Source organism: Ptychodera flava, chromosome 21 (genome assembly GCF_041260155.1).
Source record: "Ptychodera flava strain L36383 chromosome 21, AS_Pfla_20210202, whole genome shotgun sequence".
Lineage (NCBI taxonomy): Eukaryota > Metazoa > Hemichordata > Enteropneusta > Ptychoderidae > Ptychodera > Ptychodera flava.
Window position 1 is genome coordinate 24,636,240 of NC_091948.1, and position 21,103 is coordinate 24,657,342.

The 21,103-nt window shown below is 39.6% G+C and overlaps 2 protein-coding genes across 2 annotated transcripts; both read left to right on the top strand.

Moving 5' to 3' along the window:
• Positions 1-98: 98 nt before the first annotated feature.
• Positions 99-10,646, top strand: LOC139121812 (elongation factor 2-like). Its single transcript, XM_070687009.1, has 15 exons — positions 99-382; positions 2,225-2,436; positions 3,059-3,240; positions 3,409-3,617; positions 3,956-4,189; positions 4,781-4,894; positions 5,204-5,342; positions 5,496-5,691; positions 6,128-6,266; positions 6,892-7,119; positions 7,553-7,696; positions 8,304-8,513; positions 8,867-9,043; positions 9,750-9,882; positions 10,217-10,646. The coding sequence occupies exons 1-15, from the start codon at positions 380-382 to the stop codon at positions 10,408-10,410; spliced, it is 2,514 nt and encodes an 837-aa protein (XP_070543110.1). The 5' UTR covers positions 99-379; the 3' UTR covers positions 10,411-10,646.
• A 4,758-nt stretch (positions 10,647-15,404) lies between these two features.
• On the top strand, positions 15,405-20,195 carry LOC139121814 (perivitellin-2 67 kDa subunit-like). The gene is made up of 2 exons (XM_070687013.1): positions 15,405-18,252; positions 19,244-20,195. The coding sequence occupies exons 1-2, from the start codon at positions 17,941-17,943 to the stop codon at positions 19,598-19,600; spliced, it is 669 nt and encodes a 222-aa protein (XP_070543114.1). The 5' UTR covers positions 15,405-17,940; the 3' UTR covers positions 19,601-20,195.
• The last annotated feature ends 908 nt before the right edge of the window (positions 20,196-21,103 follow it).

A 21,103-nucleotide genomic window follows, 5' to 3' on the forward strand; every position in this document is an offset into this window, starting at 1 on the left:
ACATGAGAGACTGTATCCCTCCCCACCCTGAGGTCACCTTCAAAATATTCGGATGTTTTGCTTCTTTCATTCGATTGCGAAATCGCTTGCATGTTTTGGCCTGCCATGCCAGGGCCCAAAATTTACATATGACAAGTACCGTGCTAGGAATAACTCATGACGTCTAAGGAAAATTAACCAATCAGAGTCCTTCATCAGCTGGTCTTGCACAACTCCCTGGCCAGTGAGCAGGTATATTTACAGGTAACTGTGCGAAAAAGTATAGCATTCAAGATGTGAACGATCGGAGTGTGAGTACTCCCTCCGAAGAAGCCCATCTCAACAATTGAAGCCTTTAGAAGCGCTTTGAAGACAAGTTGAAGAAAGAAAAACAGCAATAATGGTGAGTCCAAATCAACATTTCGCTTGCCTTTCTTTTTTCATTTTTACTTTTTATATTTCTGCTGAAAAAGAATGTTAGATCTCAACAATATTATGCATGCAATATAATCCCCTTCGGTTTAGCCTTACATTCATTTCTTTATACCGAAATATTAAAATGCCACTTTTTTCCCTCGTCAAATTTGCCGGGCTGTGTGGCCGAATATTGGGAGTAGGTCGACAGAGATAGCCCATCCCTGTTCTTGCAGTGACAAAAACGCACTGTCAATACAAAATACTGTATTGCGCAATGTCACGAAGAGAGAAAGCATTGAAATTGAATGTGACCGTCATTAATCAAATAAAAAGAACACTTCAAATACGTAAACGAAACAAAATTGTTATAATGTAGCTCTAAGTGGAATGTCAATGGTTTTTTAGCAGCTTTTCAAAATTCGTACAGAGGATATCCGGCATAAACACGGTATTGCTCATTACTGTATGTTACTGAATTATTCAAATGAATGACCGGAGGAAACTTCTACATGTAAGTCAAATGAAGAAATCTTTGTGAGAATGAAATGATTTTGGTCAATAAGCTATTTCGCTATGACCATATTTGAATGTAAGAATACTTACTCCAGTAGTATTTGTCTGAAGTGTAACGGTGGGAAACCAGAGACAAAACTAAAGGCCAGGGAAAGACCTATGTGTGTTTCTAATGAGTCAAAGTATGTAATTTACTCTCCTGAGTCCCTTAAACCTTTCTTTTAATTTTCAAAAATAATGCGAAAAAGTTTGCTTCTGGTCTCTTTGAGTCATAGTGAGGAAAATGAAGGCAATTTGATAGTTTGTGTCTTTTCAAAGATTAGTTATCAGACCTTTGGAAACTTTAAGTAATGAAATATCCTGTATTACTCAAACCATTGCATTCTTAGAAAACATAAAAAGGCTTCAAATTTACAATCCTAAGATGCTGTTATTTTTCATCGCAAATAGCTTTTCAGGGCTGAAATTAAACTTTTAATTTACCATTCAAAACTTAATATATGTAGATAGAAAGGTAAATGATATTCAAGTCAATTTGAATTCACTGAAAAAATGTAAGTGGCCATCCTTTGTGTCATCCACGTCCGCTGTTCAGTATTGCTCAATAATGTCCTTCGCAACTGAGCATATGCAGTAAAACACATTTTGAACCCTGGGATCACCTATAGCAACACACAAACTGAAACCATTTATTGCGCAATCACTCACAGCAGATCTATCCATTGTCTTATTTACTGTCTTCATAGATATTTTCTTACTTCACTTTATTACGTGGAACATTTTTCAAGTATTTGTTTATTGTTTATGATCAATGTGATTATTAATAGAATTTTTACAATAAATGAATGATAGATAAGTTTCTTGCACAGAATACTGGAAAAAAGTATAAAACCCCATAGAAAGATCGCACAAAATACCATATTACCAATTGTTTTTCTCTGACATGTGTGGAGAAACTATGTAATGACTGCTATGAATACTGAGTGACACAAAAAATGTTGAAATTGTTAAACACAGTGTCTCTTCAAAGTTGATTCATATGCCACTGACACATTCATGAGAGGCCTTCTAAACTTTCAAAACTCCTAATATATATTGATATGATCATATGGGACTGGCTCAAGGAAATTTCAAGAAATTCCTATGTTGACTCAAAGAGTTCAGATGTATGAAAAGACAGGCCCTCTGCACTGCCCTGATTTCAGAATCATTGTCACTGAGTATGGTAACTCTTTGAAAGGTATCTCTTGCATGGACACTGTATCTAAGAGATATTTCAAGATTATCCTCAAGCCGTCCTTGTGTCATTTTACAGGTGAAGTTCAGCAAGGAACAGATCCATGGAATCATGGAAAAGAGACACAACATCCGGAACATGTCAGTGATAGCACATGTGGACCATGGCAAAACAACTCTGACCGACTCCCTGGTGTGTAAAGCTGGAATCATGGCGGAGCAGAAGACCGGCTCCCGTTACACTGACAGCAGAAAAGATGAACAGATGAGATGTATTACCATCAAATCAACGTAAGTCTTGTGAGGCACGTAAGTCTCACACGGCATGTAAGTCTTACAAGGTCCAAGTTACCAAAATATCCAATGTTTTACACAATATGCACCTGAAAATAAATGTTCATAAAGTTGTTCATGTACTCACTCAACTCTCAAATTCTTGTTCCTTGTTATTGAAAAAGTTTTAATCACTGTACTAATTCACCTGAAACAGTTGCATATGTTTGAAATTAAAAATTGCCTCCACTCTGAATTAACTCCTTTTTAAAACATCATAGATACTGCTGCCTTTGACAAAATAAGATTGCTAAATCTATTTTCATCACAAACTTTGAAAATGAATCAAGAATGGTGCATAAAAGTGCATAGTTGAAACTGTTATCGAAGGGGAAAGTTGAACATATGTAGCCCAGCAGAAAAAGATTCTGTGCAGTCAGCTACAAATTATTTTGTTTCACTGTTGATAATGCATGTCAGTCAATTTCAAGGTTATACTGTGTAGTAATTTTTCAAGAGGTAGTGCATGTTATAGTGATAATACTCTGTGATAATTATGTGTCATTGGGGTAATTGTCAGAAATATTGGTGATATTGTAACACAACCGATATGACATTCTAGTGTCTTGTTACTTACCAGGGCAATCTCTCTCTACTACGAGTTATCCAAGAAAGATCTGCAGTACATCAAAACAGAGGTAGAAGGCAACGGTTTTCTCATCAATCTCATAGACTCACCTGGTCATGTTGATTTTTCATCGGAAGTCACAGCAGCGCTCCGTGTGACTGATGGCGCCCTCGTGGTGGTGGATTGTGTCAGTGGTAGGTTCTTTTGTTTTTGTGTTCATAGCCGTGTACTCTGCTTTGGCCTAGACTATTATTTCTCATCCTGGATGCATCAGTCTGGCATACTTTGTAAGCTTCTTTTAAATTAGTCATATCAAGAATGTTTCACAACAGCAGCAAATTTGTCTTTTCCTATTCTATCAGGTGTATGTGTCCAGACTGAGACTGTATTGAAGCAAGCTATCTCTGAACGAATCAAGCCGGTGTTGTTCATGAACAAGATGGACCGTGCCTTGCTGGAGCTGCAGCTGGACAAGGAAGATCTGTATCAAACTTTCTGCCGGATCATTGAAAATGTCAATGTGATCATAGCCACCTACGGTGAAGAAGATGGACCCATGGGAGACATTGCAGTGAGTTCAAATTAGTCTTAGCAGCATTCGCAAGGGAGGTTGAAAACTTGTTCGAATAAAAAGTTCAAAAAATTATGTTCGCCATTTGATTGAGTTTGGTCTCTTTTGGAAATGTGAAGAATTTTTTCTTTTGTTTTGGTATTTATTCTAGCATATTTTGTCTGCTCAAGTTGAAATAAGTTTAATGGTCAAAAGTGTCAGCGTATAAATGACTAAAATAACCAGCTTTGGTGACAGCTTTCTCATGTCATTGCTAAGCTTTTTTTCATTTTAGTTGGAACTTTCTGTTGTAACAATTTTGAAAAACTTCTGAACTTGTCGTGAAAATTTTCATTTAGGTCCATCCTTCCAAAGGAACAGTTGGATTTGGTTCAGGACTGCACGGCTGGGCGTTCACCCTCCAGCAGTTTGCTGAAATGTACGCCGACAAGTTCAAAATCGAGCCCTCCAAGATGATGAAGAGACTGTGGGGTGATCAGTTCTATGATGCCAAAGAGAAGAAATGGTCCAAACAGAATGGTGAGGGACTTGTGAGAGGATTCAATGCATTTGTACTGGACCCCCTCTACAAGGTAATGACTCTCATTGTCTCAACACCTTCACCACTAATTGGCTTGACTCAAACTCATAGGTGTCAGCAGTGAGGTAGATCATTTTATTATAGGGAATTGGGGTGAACAGATTAGACCTGGAAGCCTGTATCTCCATGATTGAAAATTCCTTGATGAAACTCAGATTGCTACCCATGTCACTCACTCATAGTCATATATGAACATTGTACATATGTAATGCGATTTCACCAAACTGATTGACATAATGGGCAATTCTGCTTCCAAGTTATTTTTTGATATGTCAGAGGAAAATTCTAATAATTCAGAAATTGAAATCCCTTTTTTGAAATTCTCAAAGCTTTTCAAAAGAAAATATTGAACACTTTTATTCCCCCACCTCAGAGACTATTAAATCTAATTATCACTGTCTGATTTCAAGGAAAAGTGATGTTCACTCTGCAATAATGCTATTAAAATGTCACAGAAAAATACTTTTCCTCCAAAATTTCTGAAGGTGTTTTGCTCTGAAAAGTAATTTTAAGTGAGATTGCCATTGCCTTTGGTCAATGGAATTATTTTCTTGACTTCTTCTTTTCATCCCTACGTACACAGATGTTTGATGCAACATTGAACTTCAAGCAGGAGGAAATCAACAAGATGCTTGACAAGTTGTCAATCAGTCTTACGAGTGAGGAACAGGAGTTGCAGGGAAAGGATCTCCTCAAGGTTTGTCTAAGTCTTGGCATCTTATAAATCATTTACCTCAGTCAGTGTTTGTCTTTCTGTTTAATGTGCATCCTCATTCTTTGATAATGCTTGATCAATATTCATAGACTAATGTGTCAATCAAATTTTTGCTGAAGGCGTGTACAAACCAATTGTCATCAAATGTCATCAAAATTTTTAAAAATATATTCCCAATACTTTTTTGCATATATTTATTTCATGTTCAGATACATTTCAGCCTGTTTGTATTGGTTACTTCAGATACATTTTTGTACACTAACCATCGGTGGTGCTCTCTTTTTCCCATAGACTATCATGCGTAAATGGTTGCCGGCTGGTGATACATTGTTGAAAATGATCACAATTCACCTGCCGTCTCCTGTGACAGCCCAGAGATACAGGATGGAAATGCTCTATGAGGGACCCCACGATGATGAGGCAGCCATGGGTAAGTAAAGCTATCAATATCCCACAGTTCAAAGTGAATGAGAGAGTTATCAGCAGAGAGCCCCAGGTATTGAATCTGTTACAGAGACGGGGTTCAGCAAATTGTAATTTCACATTTGTTTATTTGCATCTGTCATTCACTTGTACCCTACAGCCATCAAGAATTGTGACCCTAATGGCCCCTTGATGGTCTACGTGTCCAAGATGGTACCAACAACTGACGAGGGACGCTTTTATGCCTTTGGTCGTGTCTTCTCGGGGGTGATTGCCCCCGGTCAGAGAGTACGCATGATGGGCCCTAAATATGAGCCTGGCAAAAAGACTGATTTGTACATCAAGCCCATCCAGAGGTAGGTTCCTTAAGCAGTTCAAGTTCATCATAGTTTGCTGAGCATTTTTACTTTCACAAAAACAAAACTGAAAACTTCATTAACTCCACTGGCTTCTAAATGCGCCCATCCAAGAAGTAACTCAGAAAAGTACCATAGAAATTTGAGAGTACAAATACATGTCAAGATTGCATGTACTACTTTAACCCTTTCACCCCCAGTTCCCTGTACACAGGTCCAACTTTACCATAGAAAACAATGGATTTGAGACAAACCATGGTGGTGAAAGGGTTAAGGATGTATTGTATTTCACCATTGATAGTATCCATTTGAAATAATGCAAACAGTTGCAACGAAAGCTGTGGCCAGCCAATTTCTTTGCATGCTCATTGAGAAAACAAAAGTACTCATTACTGCAGCCAAGAGAGGGCGTTTATAGAATAATATTGTTTTGCAGAACTGTTCTGATGATGGGGAGAAGTGTTGAGTCTGTGAGCAGCGTTCCCTGTGGTAACACCGTTGGTCTTGTTGGAGTGGACCAGTACCTGGTCAAGAGTGGTACCATCACAACCTATGAACAAGCTCACAATATGAGGGTACGTTTTCATCAATCAATGGGTACACCTTTTTTTCACTACACTTAGTTGAAGCAAGCTGAGGAAGCAAGCTAGCATGGTATTAAAGTATGAGGAATTACTGTGGTAATGAAAACGACTACCTTTTTGAAATGTTACAATAATTTTGACTGTGACCATGAAAATAGTTATTTTGAAGGAGTTCAAGTCCATTTCTGCTGGTGATCTTGTAAGAGAAGTGAAAAGTGTGCAAAGCATGAAAAAGATATCATGATTTTTTTTTAAATAAAAGGAAAGAAATATGTCAACATGAATGAAAATATCCTGTACAAGCCATTCTTGCCTTGCAGTATTTAAACAACCACCTGCACTGTTGAGGTTTGACATTCCTTCTTTGTAAATGCAAATCAAATTATAAACCATTTTACAATGTTATCCAGTTTAATATTGGAAGTGTATCGCAAATGTTCTACTGATATCATGTACAGCCTGGGTGCATGTCAGGTTCCTTTAATGGTGATGTGTCAATGATGAATATGAAGATATCACCAGTGTACAGGTAGAAGTGAACTGATACTATGATACTTGGCTTTGGAAATTTTTTACTTTGCTTGCAACTCTGTAATGATAGTTTTGCCATCGATAGGTGATGAAGTTCTCTGTCAGTCCTGTGGTACGTGTCGCTGTGGAAGCCAAGAACCCATCTGACTTACCCAAGCTTGTTGAAGGTTTGAGACGTCTGGCCAAATCAGACCCTATGGTACAGTGTGTCATAGAAGAATCTGGAGAACACATCGTGGCTGGTGCTGGTGAATTGCATTTAGAAATCTGTCTCAAAGATCTGGAAGAAGACCACGCTGGAGTCCCAATCAAGGTACTAATATTAATTAATGTATTTGTCTTGCAAATTAAGATAACTTGTAGCTTCGTCTTTTGTGACGGACATGGCATTTGATAACACAAAGGAGAGTCGGAAATTCCACAATCCAAGGAATGACAATGCCTCAGCTATACACTCATACAGCAAGGAATAATAGTTCTGAAGGATGGGCTGGTTTGATGACGTACTCCATACTGTAGAAGCATTGCTATTATCCAGGAATTAAGTTCACATTATTTTTGCCGATAGATAAAGTGTATAAATGAAACCCAGGAGTAAATGTTTCACAATCAAAGATCTTACGTAAAGATGTGTATCATTTCATAACGATTTCTCAAAACATCAAACTAGTGCAGTGTATGATCCTTATGAAAATTGCTGCGTTTTCAGTAACCTATATAGAAACGTTTTCTGGTTTATCTTGCAGATTTCTGATCCTGTAGTGTCTTACAAGGAGACAGTGATGTCACAGTCTAGTCAGGTGTGTCTAGCCAAGTCACCAAACAAACTCAACAGGCTGTTCATGACAGCTCAGCCTCTGGAGGAAGAACTGGCCGCTGACATTGAAAAGGTACAGAAAAATATTTGCAAACACATTGAATCAATGGCGTAATATAGAATGGCCTAAACTGGCATGAATTCTAATTACATCCATTTCAGTGTAGAACTTGGTAATGTAAGAACTTGGATGGACGTGGAGTTTGTGGGAAGTACAACATGCCATTGTCTTATTGTGTCTTCGTGGAGTTATTCCCTCTGTGAAAGAATTACTGTCACATGATAAAGAAAACATTGATAAATTTCATAAGGCAAACTCCTGTCGGAGCAGAACAGTTGGTGGCAACTGAAGATAAATGGGCACAGTCTTCTCAGCAAAATCAATTTGATTTTCTTAGATGGTCCTTTCCATAGAAAAGATAAGTGGAACCCCTTAGGATTATACTAATTTGTTCACCTGAAAATTACGAGCCCAGTATTAATTAGTCAGTTATGCCAACCAGTTTGCTAAGCATATTGTCAAAAATTGGAGACTTCACACACAAAAGGTTTTCATTGCACTTTAGTACTTTCACATTGAGATGTTTCCTTTGCAACAAATACCATAATTCTGACCCCATGACAATAGTTGCCATGGCGATGATCACCATCATAACCCTGTATCATTTTGTAACCATCAGGGTGTAGTAAGCCACCAGCAGGACGTCAAACAAAGAGCTCATTACCTTGTTGAGAAGTATGGCTGGGATGCCACTGAAGCACGCAAGATCTGGTGCTTTGGTCCTGACGGCAGTGGTCCAAATGTTCTGGTTGATTGCTGTAAAGGAGTTCAATATTTGTCTTCCATAAAGGACATGGTAGTGGCTGGCTTTCAGTGGACGACTTCAGAGGTAGGTATAAAGGCTGATAAGAAAGAGAGATGGTTTTCTGTCATTTCCATTTGTCACCATAAAAGTATCACTTTATCAATTTTTAGTCATAAAGTGCCTCACTGAAAGATTTTTTGACACCTTCCCTATCCGATATGTTATCATTCTTAACATTGTGGGTTGTCATTCATAGTAAAATTTATCAAATTATTTAGATGGAAATTAGTAGTTTTGATGACACTTGAGTTCTCTTGAAAGTACTTTCACAGTCAGTGCATATTTGCACTTATGGCTTTACACTTGCAAAAGGAAGACTTTGTAGTTTTAATGAGAATTAAGCATTTTTATCAAACAATCTGTTGTGTTGTACACAGGGAGTATTATGTGAAGAAGCAATGCGTGGAATACGCTTCAACCTGGTGGATGCTCTGGTTCATCCTGAGTGTCATGCCGGCAGTCAGCTGATCCCGACAGCCAGACGATGTTTACTGGCGTCTATGATGACTGCACAGCCAGCCATCATGGAACCTGTCTATCAGGTGGAAATTCAGGTGAGTTTGACACTTTGTGATGAGGTTACAAATGAATAAATTATAGATTGGTGATAACAAGTTTTGAATGCATAGGCAGTCAACACAGGCTGCTTTTCTCTAGGACTATAGTGTTTTCACAAGATAGTTTGTGTCCTGAAAGTGAAAACTCATACTTCTACTGAAATTTTTATCAAGCAAACTTGCTATCATGCTCTTTGAAAATCAGAAATAAACATCAGGGGGTCAAGTTGCAAATTTTGATACAAGAGAAACAAGTTACCCAATATCTGTTGATATCTGAAATTGAAAATGGCCGCCATCCCTGTGTTATCTTTATGGGAGAAAATAAAATTCCCGATTTTCACAAAACTAAGCCAGTGAAAATTTTATTTATTCGTTAAGCATCAACATGAGTGCTCCACAAGTGGTAGACCAAAAGAATACTGTGAAAGTTTAAGAGTCCAAATATTTGTCCCTGTTGGGACAACGGCTATTACTGATGGGTGTGACAATCTTTTAATACCATTTATTAATTCCCTAGACTGGTTATATTATACTTTTGGTCAGAGATGTCAATTTCTGCACAAATACCATCAGCAAATGGCAACATTGAACCCTCAAAACTAAAATTCAGCATGTTATCTTGTCACCAATATTGATCTTGAGAAATACCATGTCATCAGAATGCAAATTTCAATGTATTTTTTCCCCTTACTCATTGCAGTGTCCAGAGCGGTCTGTAGGAGCAGTCTACACAACTTTACATAAACGCCGTGGACATGTGTATGAAGAGAGTGCCATCGCTGGAACTCCCATGTTTCTGATCAAAGCTTACATGCCAGTTAATGAGTCCTTTGGTAAGTAGATCACCATTATTTTCACTGACAACTACTAAGTGATCCATTGTTTTTTGATCTTTTGTAATAAGTCAGTTTACCAGATGGATACTCAGTTTATATTTTAAGTATTACATATTTGCATATGCATCTTTTTTGATTTGCCAATTTATCAGGTAGAGTCTCACTCTACATTTAAAGTACCAGATATTTACATTTATATTTATATATCTGCCTAGAGAAAAATTTTTACTGATAATCTTTCTGTATGCAATGAATATGCTGACTTGCATTGTAAAAGCATTTCTACCACTTGCATGACCCTCACGGCGCATCTCCACCATCCCTGTTACAGGCTTCAATGGTGACTTGCGGGGCGCCACTGGTGGCCAAGCCTTCCCACAGTGTGTCTTTGATCACTGGCAAACAATGACAGGAGACCCCAGAGACACCACCTCCAGGGCAGGTCAGGTTGTCATAGCAACAAGGCAGAGAAAGGGATTGAAAGAAGAATTGCCTGGACTGGAAAACTTTCTTGACAAACTATAAAACAAATTAGGTTAAAGAGACTGAGGAAACCAGAAATGTCATCTAACAATATAGACTAATATTGCTCAAAGCAGAAGGAAAATAAATTATAAATTGTATCATTGAAGAAATTATGACAAAAAATAACAAGAACAAAGAGTAACTCCTAAAACAGTAATGAAACTCTGTCATTTGTTGAAATGTAATTCTGTGTAGATTGTGGTGAAAATAAAGTACTGGATTGTACATGAAAGTAATTGGATGTTTGAATGACAATGTTGTCTCTCTGATGAACTCTGTGCCATTGCAGGGAGTTTGTATACCCTACAACAGAGTTGTGTCAGCATTGTGTTGTATATTATCTTCATAATTGTATACAAAATTAATCTTCACCAAGAGATTTACCAGACAGCAGATGCTGCTAGTTTCAATGAAAGCTCCATTTTGGTGTATTTTCCAATACTTTTTAAATGCAACTTCTTATTCCAAATCAAGCTGAAATGCACAGTTTTCAACTTTTCCAACATACCCTGTATGTCTGTAATTTCCAATGTTATTGTTGACAACTGAATCGTAGACCTACCTGGAACTGAAGAGCAAAGTGAAATAAATACTTGCAGCAGTATGGCGTTTTACAGAAAATTCATTCAAATGGATAAAAAGTATTAAAAGAAAGTTGAATTCTGGGAGAAACTGCAGCGTGTTTGTATGTGCATTTCACCTTATGCATATGATACACAGTACCTTATTTGCCAAGCAGTGTGGAACTCTCATCCAATAAGCTCTCCTGCTTTTAAATTCGTCTCACTACACATTTGGCTAAAGTTTGCCCAATCAGAGCGTTGATGGCACAGGTTAGAAGGTGCGTAGCGAACGGAGGAGTTGAAGGGAGAGCAGAGCGTAATGACAAAGATATATTCGATATTCTAACTCCGGTTCAATTTGAGGGAATATCAATGTTAAAGGGAGTAAATTGTGAATTTTTGTTGTATAAAACAGGAACATTTCATTCGTCCCCGTAAGGTATGTCGAAAAAGACAGTATTAGCTTTGCCATCACAACGCATTTGAGTACAACATGCAGTTTTGTTGTTGACAACCGATTTCTAATCTGGTGAAATTCAGTTCTCACATGCATGGGCTGCATGGCCAAGTGAAACGCTTGGCCATTTCGACGAATTAGAGTTGCACAAATATATTTTGTAAACAAATCTAAAACGCGGACAATGTGTCGAAAGTTTCAGGAAATAGATCTAACCGTGTAGTCGAGAAATGCATACGATATACACCCAGTGGCATAACTTTACGCACTCCAAGGTGCAATGCTCTTCCGTGATTCCACGAATACAGACCTGAACAACTAGATATACGTATCCATGGGGATTTGGGAGCAGCCAGTTATTACAGGCGGGAAGGAACCGGTACATTCCCCTCAGGCTAATGTCTTAATCAGTCAACTCACCGATCCGCTCAAAAAAAACCAAAAAAAAAAAAAACCCAAACAAACAAACAAACAAAAACGATTTGATGATCCACGTCCCCGCGGCATCTCCCTGGGACATTTTGATGACTTCATCATCCTGTGTATATGTAGTGCGTTACATACAGTCATGTCAAAAGGAGCTGCAGTAGTGGCTTGGCATCACAGTCTGCGTGTAAGTTTTAAACCAATGCAAAGTCTAGAAACGATATTCAATTTTCAACTCTTGACGATCAGACTGTCTGACGATCACCTTTTCTTGTACATACACTGTGTGGCATAAGCGGAAAATTAAAGGGAAGCGGTCGTCGGAACTGCGCCTGTGCGAGTGTTTTGTTTACAAACAATGTATTTCGTGCTCGACATCTAGATGCACATCATCATAGCTGCAACATTTAAATCATACGATGTAGGTTATGACATATGTTTTAACTTTCATCAATCACCATTGTACCTTGTATTGGATACAGTGTTTACATTCATCGTATGGGTCCCATAGGACCTTCGAACGCACTTCCAACGACTGTGTCTCTTTAAAGAGCTTTTCCTCCCGAGACCCTTATACTCTTCTTTTAAATCTACCAGAAATTCGGGGTACTGAGTCCCCGAAATTCCAAAAAAAGATCTTTGTAACTCGTGCTGCTGTTTACGGTGCTGTCATCATCTTCACCAAGCTATGTTGGCTTTGCTGTACCGCTGTAATTGTTTTATTCATCTAATTTCTCCCTAACTCCCCTCTTTTCTGTTATTTCCCGTGTACGTCACATTTTACACGTAATTGCTTTCTCATCTCTCCCTTTGTTGCCCATGATGGCAGATTCAAACCAAATCCACCGAATTATCTGTGTCGAATGGCTACTGCGTGGGGCTTACTTTCAAGCAAGTTTTACATTTCCACAAAGACTGGCTTTCTCGTAGAATAATAATGTCCTACATTTTTAAATACCTTCAGACGACCAGAAATACCAGAATGTGCGGGCATGAAACTTGCCGCTTACACAGTCCAGCACGCATTGATAATGGAAAGGAAAGAGAACTTAATATATAAGGTCCATTGCTCGAGAACAAAATATTTCAGTCATGTCAAAGTATCAAGATCCGTACAAGTGAACATGTTACTCTGGTCACGCATTTTGATACCACCTGAAATATATTTTACAACAAACCAATGTATTCATTATATATTATATTTATGGAGAGTTACAATACAAAAACACCTTATTTCCTACTCAAAGACATCTTGTTGAAATGTTGATACATAATTGACGATGAAAGACAAAGTGAAAGGCACGTTTCATTATTAAAAATGTCACTGTCTTCTTTTTTTCCGAAGATCAGTTTTGTTCCCGACAAGTTTCTTGAATATCGGTTAGATGTAAACAGATGCCCATCATCAGTCAAATGCTTTCAATCGATGAACCGCAGGTCTCCGTTTGGCAGCCAATTTGCACCTGTAACTTGCCTTACCTGAACAACACGGTGCCAATGAATCCATCAGTTCCCCTCTGCTGACACAAATTATGACGAGACAGGCCTCAAAAGATAATTTGTCAAGGCAAGACGTTTTTATTAAGACAGATGACACTTGTATTCGGACTAATGTAGTGAAACGAGTTCAGCGAACGAAAACGTGCCGAGAATCGGCTCAATCTCATGGAATGTTTATGCACAGTGAAACAAGGCCTTGTAACTGAATGGACCTTTTTAAAAATCAAGATGACCTTCTTTCTGTGCCTTGTGAATCGAAGGAATAGCCCCCTTCCTTTTTTCGCAGTTTTCCAATTTCAGGTGACCCTGGACTTTTCGCCCAATCGGGCCATAATAACGGAAGCTAACTTTAATAGATGGATCCAGACGTGCTTAAACAAACGTGTGAGGAGCTTGTTTTTGTTTTCGCTGTCTATATAATGACCTGAAATGAAGGGGTTACGAGTCCTATACAGAAATCAAGGCCAGATTACGTGTAAAATACCAACGTGTTTCCGATTGCATTGCCCCCGGGGAATAGGGTGGCTTCCGGGATGGCCCGATAGGGTACCCATGGGGTCTACGACCGTGGTAGAAGTAAAAAAAACACGGTAAAGCAAACCCCTCCCCAATCTCGCTGGAATTCGACGATACGACGACAATTTCTTTGATTGGCATATTGGAATTATGGCTGGTGCGATTGTCTGGATTGAGATGTTTCCCGTGACGTCACTTTTCAGACTGCATCTTCTTGGCATACTGTCATCATAAACCTGTGCTGTATTAACAGATATTTTTATTGGTAACAGTAATGAAGGGTTACAGTGCTTGTCAGAAAGGTGTAAAGTGACAGGACGGTTCTAAATTATCAGTTAATGTTGGTAGTTTTTAAATCCAGATACAACAACGTGTCTCTCACTTATCTCTTGAAAATAATGGTCCGATGCGGTCATCCTCGCACGTATAGCTTACGATTGGCATTCACTTTTGGAGGCGGTGGGTGCCCCTCGATTCAAGCTGGTACCTGTGATCGGGTATCATTCGGTTGGAGAATTTTGTGCAGGTAAAAGTGCACTGAGAATTTTGTGCGCTGAAAGAGCAAAATTTGCCGTCTTACACTAATCAATTGTTATAGTCCAGAAGAAACTGAGAACTTAGTTCCGACTACTCCGAGGAGGATGTGGTGTCACCTAGCTCCTCAGAGAGAATGGAGTGCCCTTTCTACCCCCGTGGAGTGTCGCATTCGAATCGTCCGACCTGCTCGGCTTAGCCATGTCGACGCGGTACAGAGCTGTGTCGGGGGGGGGGGGGGGGGGCCCGAAGAAACACCGTTTGATTAGCGAACTTGCTTATTTCCATGCGACTGCTGTTGTATCTCAGATAATTTTGGTAGTTGCCAGTGGTTACGTCTTTCCGAAAATGGCGATGCATTATATCGCTTCCTTGTAAAGAAATTCTTACAGTAAAATGCCTCTACACATGCAAAGAACACTGGTAAACAACGGCAAACACAAAATCTTTCGATCAAAATACCCTGAACATCGTCGATGGTTTTACTGCTGTTTTTGAATTTCGGGTGTGGATTCCGCACTTTGGATACTCAAGGAGATTTCATCATCACTTCTTTCCACAGATGAAAACTGTTTTAGTGTTCAAAGACCTGTTTCAAGCTGATGAAAACAAGGTCACCTTGACATCATTGTGTGTACATATATTTCACTTAAGACCCACAGGAAATGGCTCCAAAACGCGCTTGAATAGGTAGTATAACTTTTCGGAAATCGGAGAAATCTATAGCGAGCAAGGTAGCCTGCGAATATATGATTGATTGGAGTTTATGAAGCTATATCAACCCATGTTTCAGATAATATATTAATTTTATTAATCTTTCGCAAGTGATGTATGAAGTCAGAACTATGTTACACAATGTCTCAGCCTAGAATCCGATGAAGAAAATAATTTGCGTTCATGCTACAGACAAAAAATAACATTTATGACTTTTTGAAGGACCCGGATGTGATGAGAGTAGATTCTCTGGTTCCTGGAACTTGATCCTGTTGACATCCGGCGAAATGCTTGTTTCCCGGAATTCACTTTCTCGCGACGAGGAAGTGTGATGGGCTCTGGAGTTGTTATAAGGAGGCGAGATTTTAGACTTTGTGTCATTTCTCACGGCGCTGCTCCTGGTCTCGAAAGAGTTCGGCCGCAACCCTGTTGTGATCTGCTTCTCTGCAAATTGCAGTTGGCAACCGGTCGTTTTGCGCAAATGGAAGACGCGAAAAAGATGTTGGAGCCGGGAGCTGATCCCTTCCAGTATGGCAAAATGGTAGAATCTCATCATCTTGACATCGGAAAAGAGAAAGAGATGAAGAACAAAAGCTGGCATTATTTTCTGAGCTTCATTCTTGTCGTCGTCACGCTTTTTTCGTCGGCGGCCGTTGTCTACCTTGCAGTTGCACATCGCGACTGCCTGGCTGGTAGCAGCACCGGCGGCGCTGAAGTTGCGCGACCAGATACGATGGTAGACAGCCAAGCGTTCGAAGAGCAGACGGTACCTGTTGGACACAGCGCTGAAGAGTCCGAACAGACGTCGAGCACTCTGCTTGAGTTCCGGATGCGCTATTTTGCGGGTTGCGGGCTGCGGGCTGCGGGTTGCGGGCTGCGGGCTGCGGGTTGCGGGCATGAAAAAATGTCTGATTTTTGGTATCATTTTCGCTAGTAGATAGAATAAACGCTAAAATAGTATCTAGATGTATTTGTTTATGGAATAAAAGCCGTGAACTTCTTGAATAATGCCGTTATTTTAGCTTACATCTGGTAAAGCACCACCAACGTCAGAATAGTCCATTTCCCATCCAACATTCGCCGTTGCACAGCGCACTGCCGATCGGAGCTTTCGAAATGATATGACTGAACACGGATGAGTAATAATATGAACACAAGACAGATTTCACAACAACTCGCTATATTAACTTTTTATGTAATGATTAGGACGGATAGTTTAAAAGTAAGTTTCGGATCGTTGACAGCACAGATGAACTGGGAGATGAACTTCGGTTCGTTGAAACTCGACACGCCTAATAATTTGTTACTTTTTCATAGAATGCCATGCCCTTCTCACACTTCAGATTAGTTCAACCGCCGATAAAAGCACAATTTTCAGAATCGTTTTCAATGCCGTTTAAAATTATTTTATTGTGGTGAACACGATAATAGTCCTAGGAAACTTTTCATAGTCACGCTGGATCAAATGCATATGGAGCGACTATCATGCTGCAGGTGCAAGTCATAGAATATGTTCATGATATTAGGAGATACACAATTATGAGAGCTGCAGAACACAAACTCATCCAAAAATATTCCTATTAGATCGATTCCTGAAAATAAGTCAACGCACCGACGTGTTTTTCCCGCTGAAATTCTCGCGTAAAATGTTAGCGGAATGTCGTTCTCTGTGGTCGTGACCTCGGTTGAACCGAAACGGCAAAGTAAGCTAAGTCCATTGTCGTACGTCTTTTTCTTTTTAAAGATTTCATGAAAAATACACGGCATTTAAATACACAACACTTCTACGCTTTTTGAAGTCAAATCTTTCCTTACACATTGCATTTAAGTAGGCATTGTTTAATTTTCTGTATGTGTTGCCCTAGAACCGAATTGTGAATAGATGCATTACTAAGAATTTACTTCCTATGGCCTGATACTAGAAATGTAACAATTTTCATTCCGCGATAAGTGGCGACATTTCCGAGGCGCGAATTTTTTTGTCAGTCTGGTATTATTTCTCACTCACATCCATGGCAAGAAAGAAAAGTGATTTCAGATCCCAAATTATTTATTTGTGATGGCCAGGCAGCTCGGAACAAATAAATTGGTCCTCGGAATCGCCGCTTTTAGTTTAGCAGATTTTTTTTCAGAAAACATGACGTATTTTCACCCACTTGGTATGGTCTGTTATAGCATCTTTAGTCCAAAAAATCAATTTTACAGCATATATGTTTTCAACAGCCTTCAAATGTACAGTATTATGTTAAAATACACAATATGGAATATGTTGTGTTTCATTAATTTTAACCATCTTGACCTGATGTTGAAAATATGGACTTGGCAGGAAAAGGGATACTGTACGATAGACCTGGTCATGATTATTGATAATAGACACCTTCTAAAGGTTTTATTTCTTATATACTAAATGCCATATTACATATATTAGAAATCTAGCCATAATTCTAAAAACCCGCAGCCCGCAGCCCGCAACCGCAACCCGCAGCCCGCAACCCGCAACCCGCAGCCCGCACTTTAGCAGATACCCTTGAGTTCGTGGCAACATTGAACTGTTCAAAGGTGAGCGAAGTACATGCACAGATACATGATGACCCAGTCGTCGACGACCCTTCTGGTTATCGCTTGCAAGAAAGGATTGAACTTCACGAGTACGTGCTCGGAAGAGCCAGCGAATTGAACTGTGAACTTGACAGTGAAATCGAGCTTTTGGGATTCCCAAAGCCCCGAGGGCGCACCGCCCGAGGATTGTCGTGCAGGGAAAGTTCCATCGGAGACGGTTGGTGCCATCGGTCCTGCAATAACAACGAAAATGAATATGATATGGGTGATTGTTGTCCACATGCGTGCACGGCCATGGAGAGATATTATCCCTGCGGAATCAACGGGTACGACTGTAAGATTCCACCGCCCGGGTCGATCGTCCCGTCGTGGTTCAAGCAAAGGGCGCAGCTTTGTTACAGCTGGTACGCAGATGGCGATGGTGGCCAGTGCGGAGGTGGGGCAGCCCGGCTTCTGTGTGCGGGAGTTAACCATTACACCAATTATTACAGGGATGACACCGATGGCCGGGGAGGTGGATGCAGAATGAGATGGGCAATAATGGCACCTGGTGCAGAATCATGGTTCAATCAGGTAAGAGTAAACTGAGCCCTTAATATTTTACAGACTCCATTCGGGCTAACTTCAACACTGTTCTTGAAGTGTGCCGTTTCGTTCAATTTCGTCATGTAATATCATGAATTTCAACTTCCCACCCAACAAGAAGTATACGAAGGGACGACTAATTAAATAACAGACTTTCCATCGAAGGACTCGGAGAAATGTTACTAGTAACTTGAACACCCGTTCATCCTTTGGATAATTTGAGAATTTTCAGCCATTTTTTCGTGACATGATTTGACAGTTACCTCTTTAATGGTTGCATAGATTTTGAAACAATAAACAAGTGATGACTTCCCTTAGTTCAGTTAGACACCACGGTATCTATTTTATCGCTGATAACGTCATCGAACCATCTGATGTTACCTTATAGCATCTTCAACATTAACATATTAACACGATTGGAACTAATTTGGGATAATTGGATAGTGAAGTAAGGCCGTTTTCACCTGCAAATGTAAGCTCATCTGCTTTTCTTTCTGAGTTACACACTTGTTTTTATGAGTAATCTGTAATATTGCAACGTTCAACTATATATCACCTATTGAAAAATATGTATATCCAATTATCCCAAATTAGTTCCAATCGTGTTTATTGTAATTTGTCATAATTTATTGTCACCGTTTTCTCCTTCCATGTTTATCATCATCATCATCATCATCATCATCATCATCATCATCATCATCATCATCATTAATATGTCGCCGACATTGTCGCTGTTGTCACTATCGTCATTTTTTCGATTGCAAAAAGCTATTACAGGGAGCGAGTTATCAAAGTCGTAACATGACGCGGTGTATCTCCGGAAATATCACAAACATAGAACGTCTTCCAAGCTTAAAAATTCGAAACTTCGTGTTCCGTCAAGGTAAGCTCTAATCATCGCCTCTGCTTTAAGTGGCGTCATTGTCCGATATTCAATGTTCAGGAAATCATAGGATGCTTATGTTTATATTGGTTGCAGGTCAAGATATGTTACAAGTGGTACGCTGACGGTGATGGCGGGCAGTGCGGCGGTGGAGCTGCTAACGAGCTTTGTGCCTCCGTCAACAGCTATACAGCCTATTACAGAGACGACACCGACGGACGCGGTGGAGGATGCCGGATGTCATGGCAACTCAGAGTTCCTTCGGAGGCACCGAGCTGGATCTACGACGTCAAACTTTGTTACGAGTGGTACGCAGATGGCGATGGCGGACAGTGCGGCGGAGGGGCAAGTCGCATCTTGTGCGCCTACCCCGGGCAGTGGACTTCGTATTACCGAGACGATACCGACGGGCGCGGTGGTGGTTGTCGCATGAAATGGGGTCTTTTCGTGTAATAAATGCCCGACTTCAACTCAAGTGGACAGTCATTCCTTTGACTGAGTGAGGATAACATGACTACTTTTTGTTCTATTTCTTTAACCCTTTGAGCGCCTTAGTCAATTTTTTTCGCCTTTATAAAATAAGGCTTATACCCCAGTCATTTTTTTCCAGATTTTTTACATAATTTTGATGAAAAACGTTAGCCAATGAAATGTGACATCTATTTGGTCCAAAATTATCAAAAGAATTACAAAAAAAATTAAAAATTGTAAAATGTTGCACTATAATTTTGGCGGCAAAAAATTGCAGCACTCAGAGGGTTGACTTTTGTATGACCCTTTCTCAATTCAATTCAATTCAATTCAATTCAGTTCATCAGTTCAGTGCAATCCGTTGCACTGACAGTTCAGTGCAATCCGTTGCACTGAACACACCCAAAAACTAACGTGTACTTCCATGTACAATGTATTCTTGTCCGTGTACTGCAAGATGATCTTTTTACACAGAAAGGTTGTACTTTTGAAATTTTACCAATGTACTCCAAGTTGACATTCTTTTGACTTTAGTTCGCTTTTAACGCAATTAAAGAAAACTGTAGTTTCACAACACTTTCATAATGACGTGAGTTCTTGGCCCTTTCTCTCCCGTTACAAATGAATACTGGCACCATGAACTTCCCTTATAGCGCTGTTCACGGTTACAGGTTTAGCTGTAAGCGCGCGACATCAGACACGCAGCTTGAAATGCGGGCAAATTTTATCAATGTTGCATACACGGTCGTTTTTGCAGCTTGTACCCTGAGTCGGTGAATACGGCTTTTAGTATTCATTGTTACACTAGCAGTCGCCTACTAATATGTGTTTGCGTCGTTTTTGCATGCGTAGTTTTCAAAAGTGTAATCTAAAAATGCGGACAAATATTTATTTTTGCATATTAATGAGAGAACAGTGACGTAAACTGTGAACAGCCCTATTACTCTTGCTGTCTATTGAACCCAACACAAAAATAAGCTACACTGTGAAGAGTCAAAATTTTCACCATACAGCTGAACGCTCAGACTTACAGTCGATAAAGTCACGCAAGAAAGTTTGCAAATGTACAGAAAACGTCTTTAGCTTTGTCAGATGAATTCGATGACGTCATTTTATTTTGGCACACTTATAATAAGAGTAGAGAACTTTGATAAAACATTTCCTACGGACAGGTAGCATTGACGTATACTTCTTAAATTTGCTCGATCTCAGAGAAAGTCGTTGAAACTCACTGATGTTCTAGGGAGTAACATTTGGGGCACCAATAAATTCTGAAATGCATTTTACACATTTTTAAACGGTTTTTGATAAGGATGATATACAGATTTTACTTAATTTTGACCTTGATCGAAAATCGGGAAGGCTGTTCGTAACTGTCCTCCCACTGGCACACACGGCAAATATGCCCTCCCGCAAAATTGTGATGCCCACTGCCCTCCTCCATGGTCTGTACGCTCCCCACTCACCAAAAGAATTCAAGCTCCC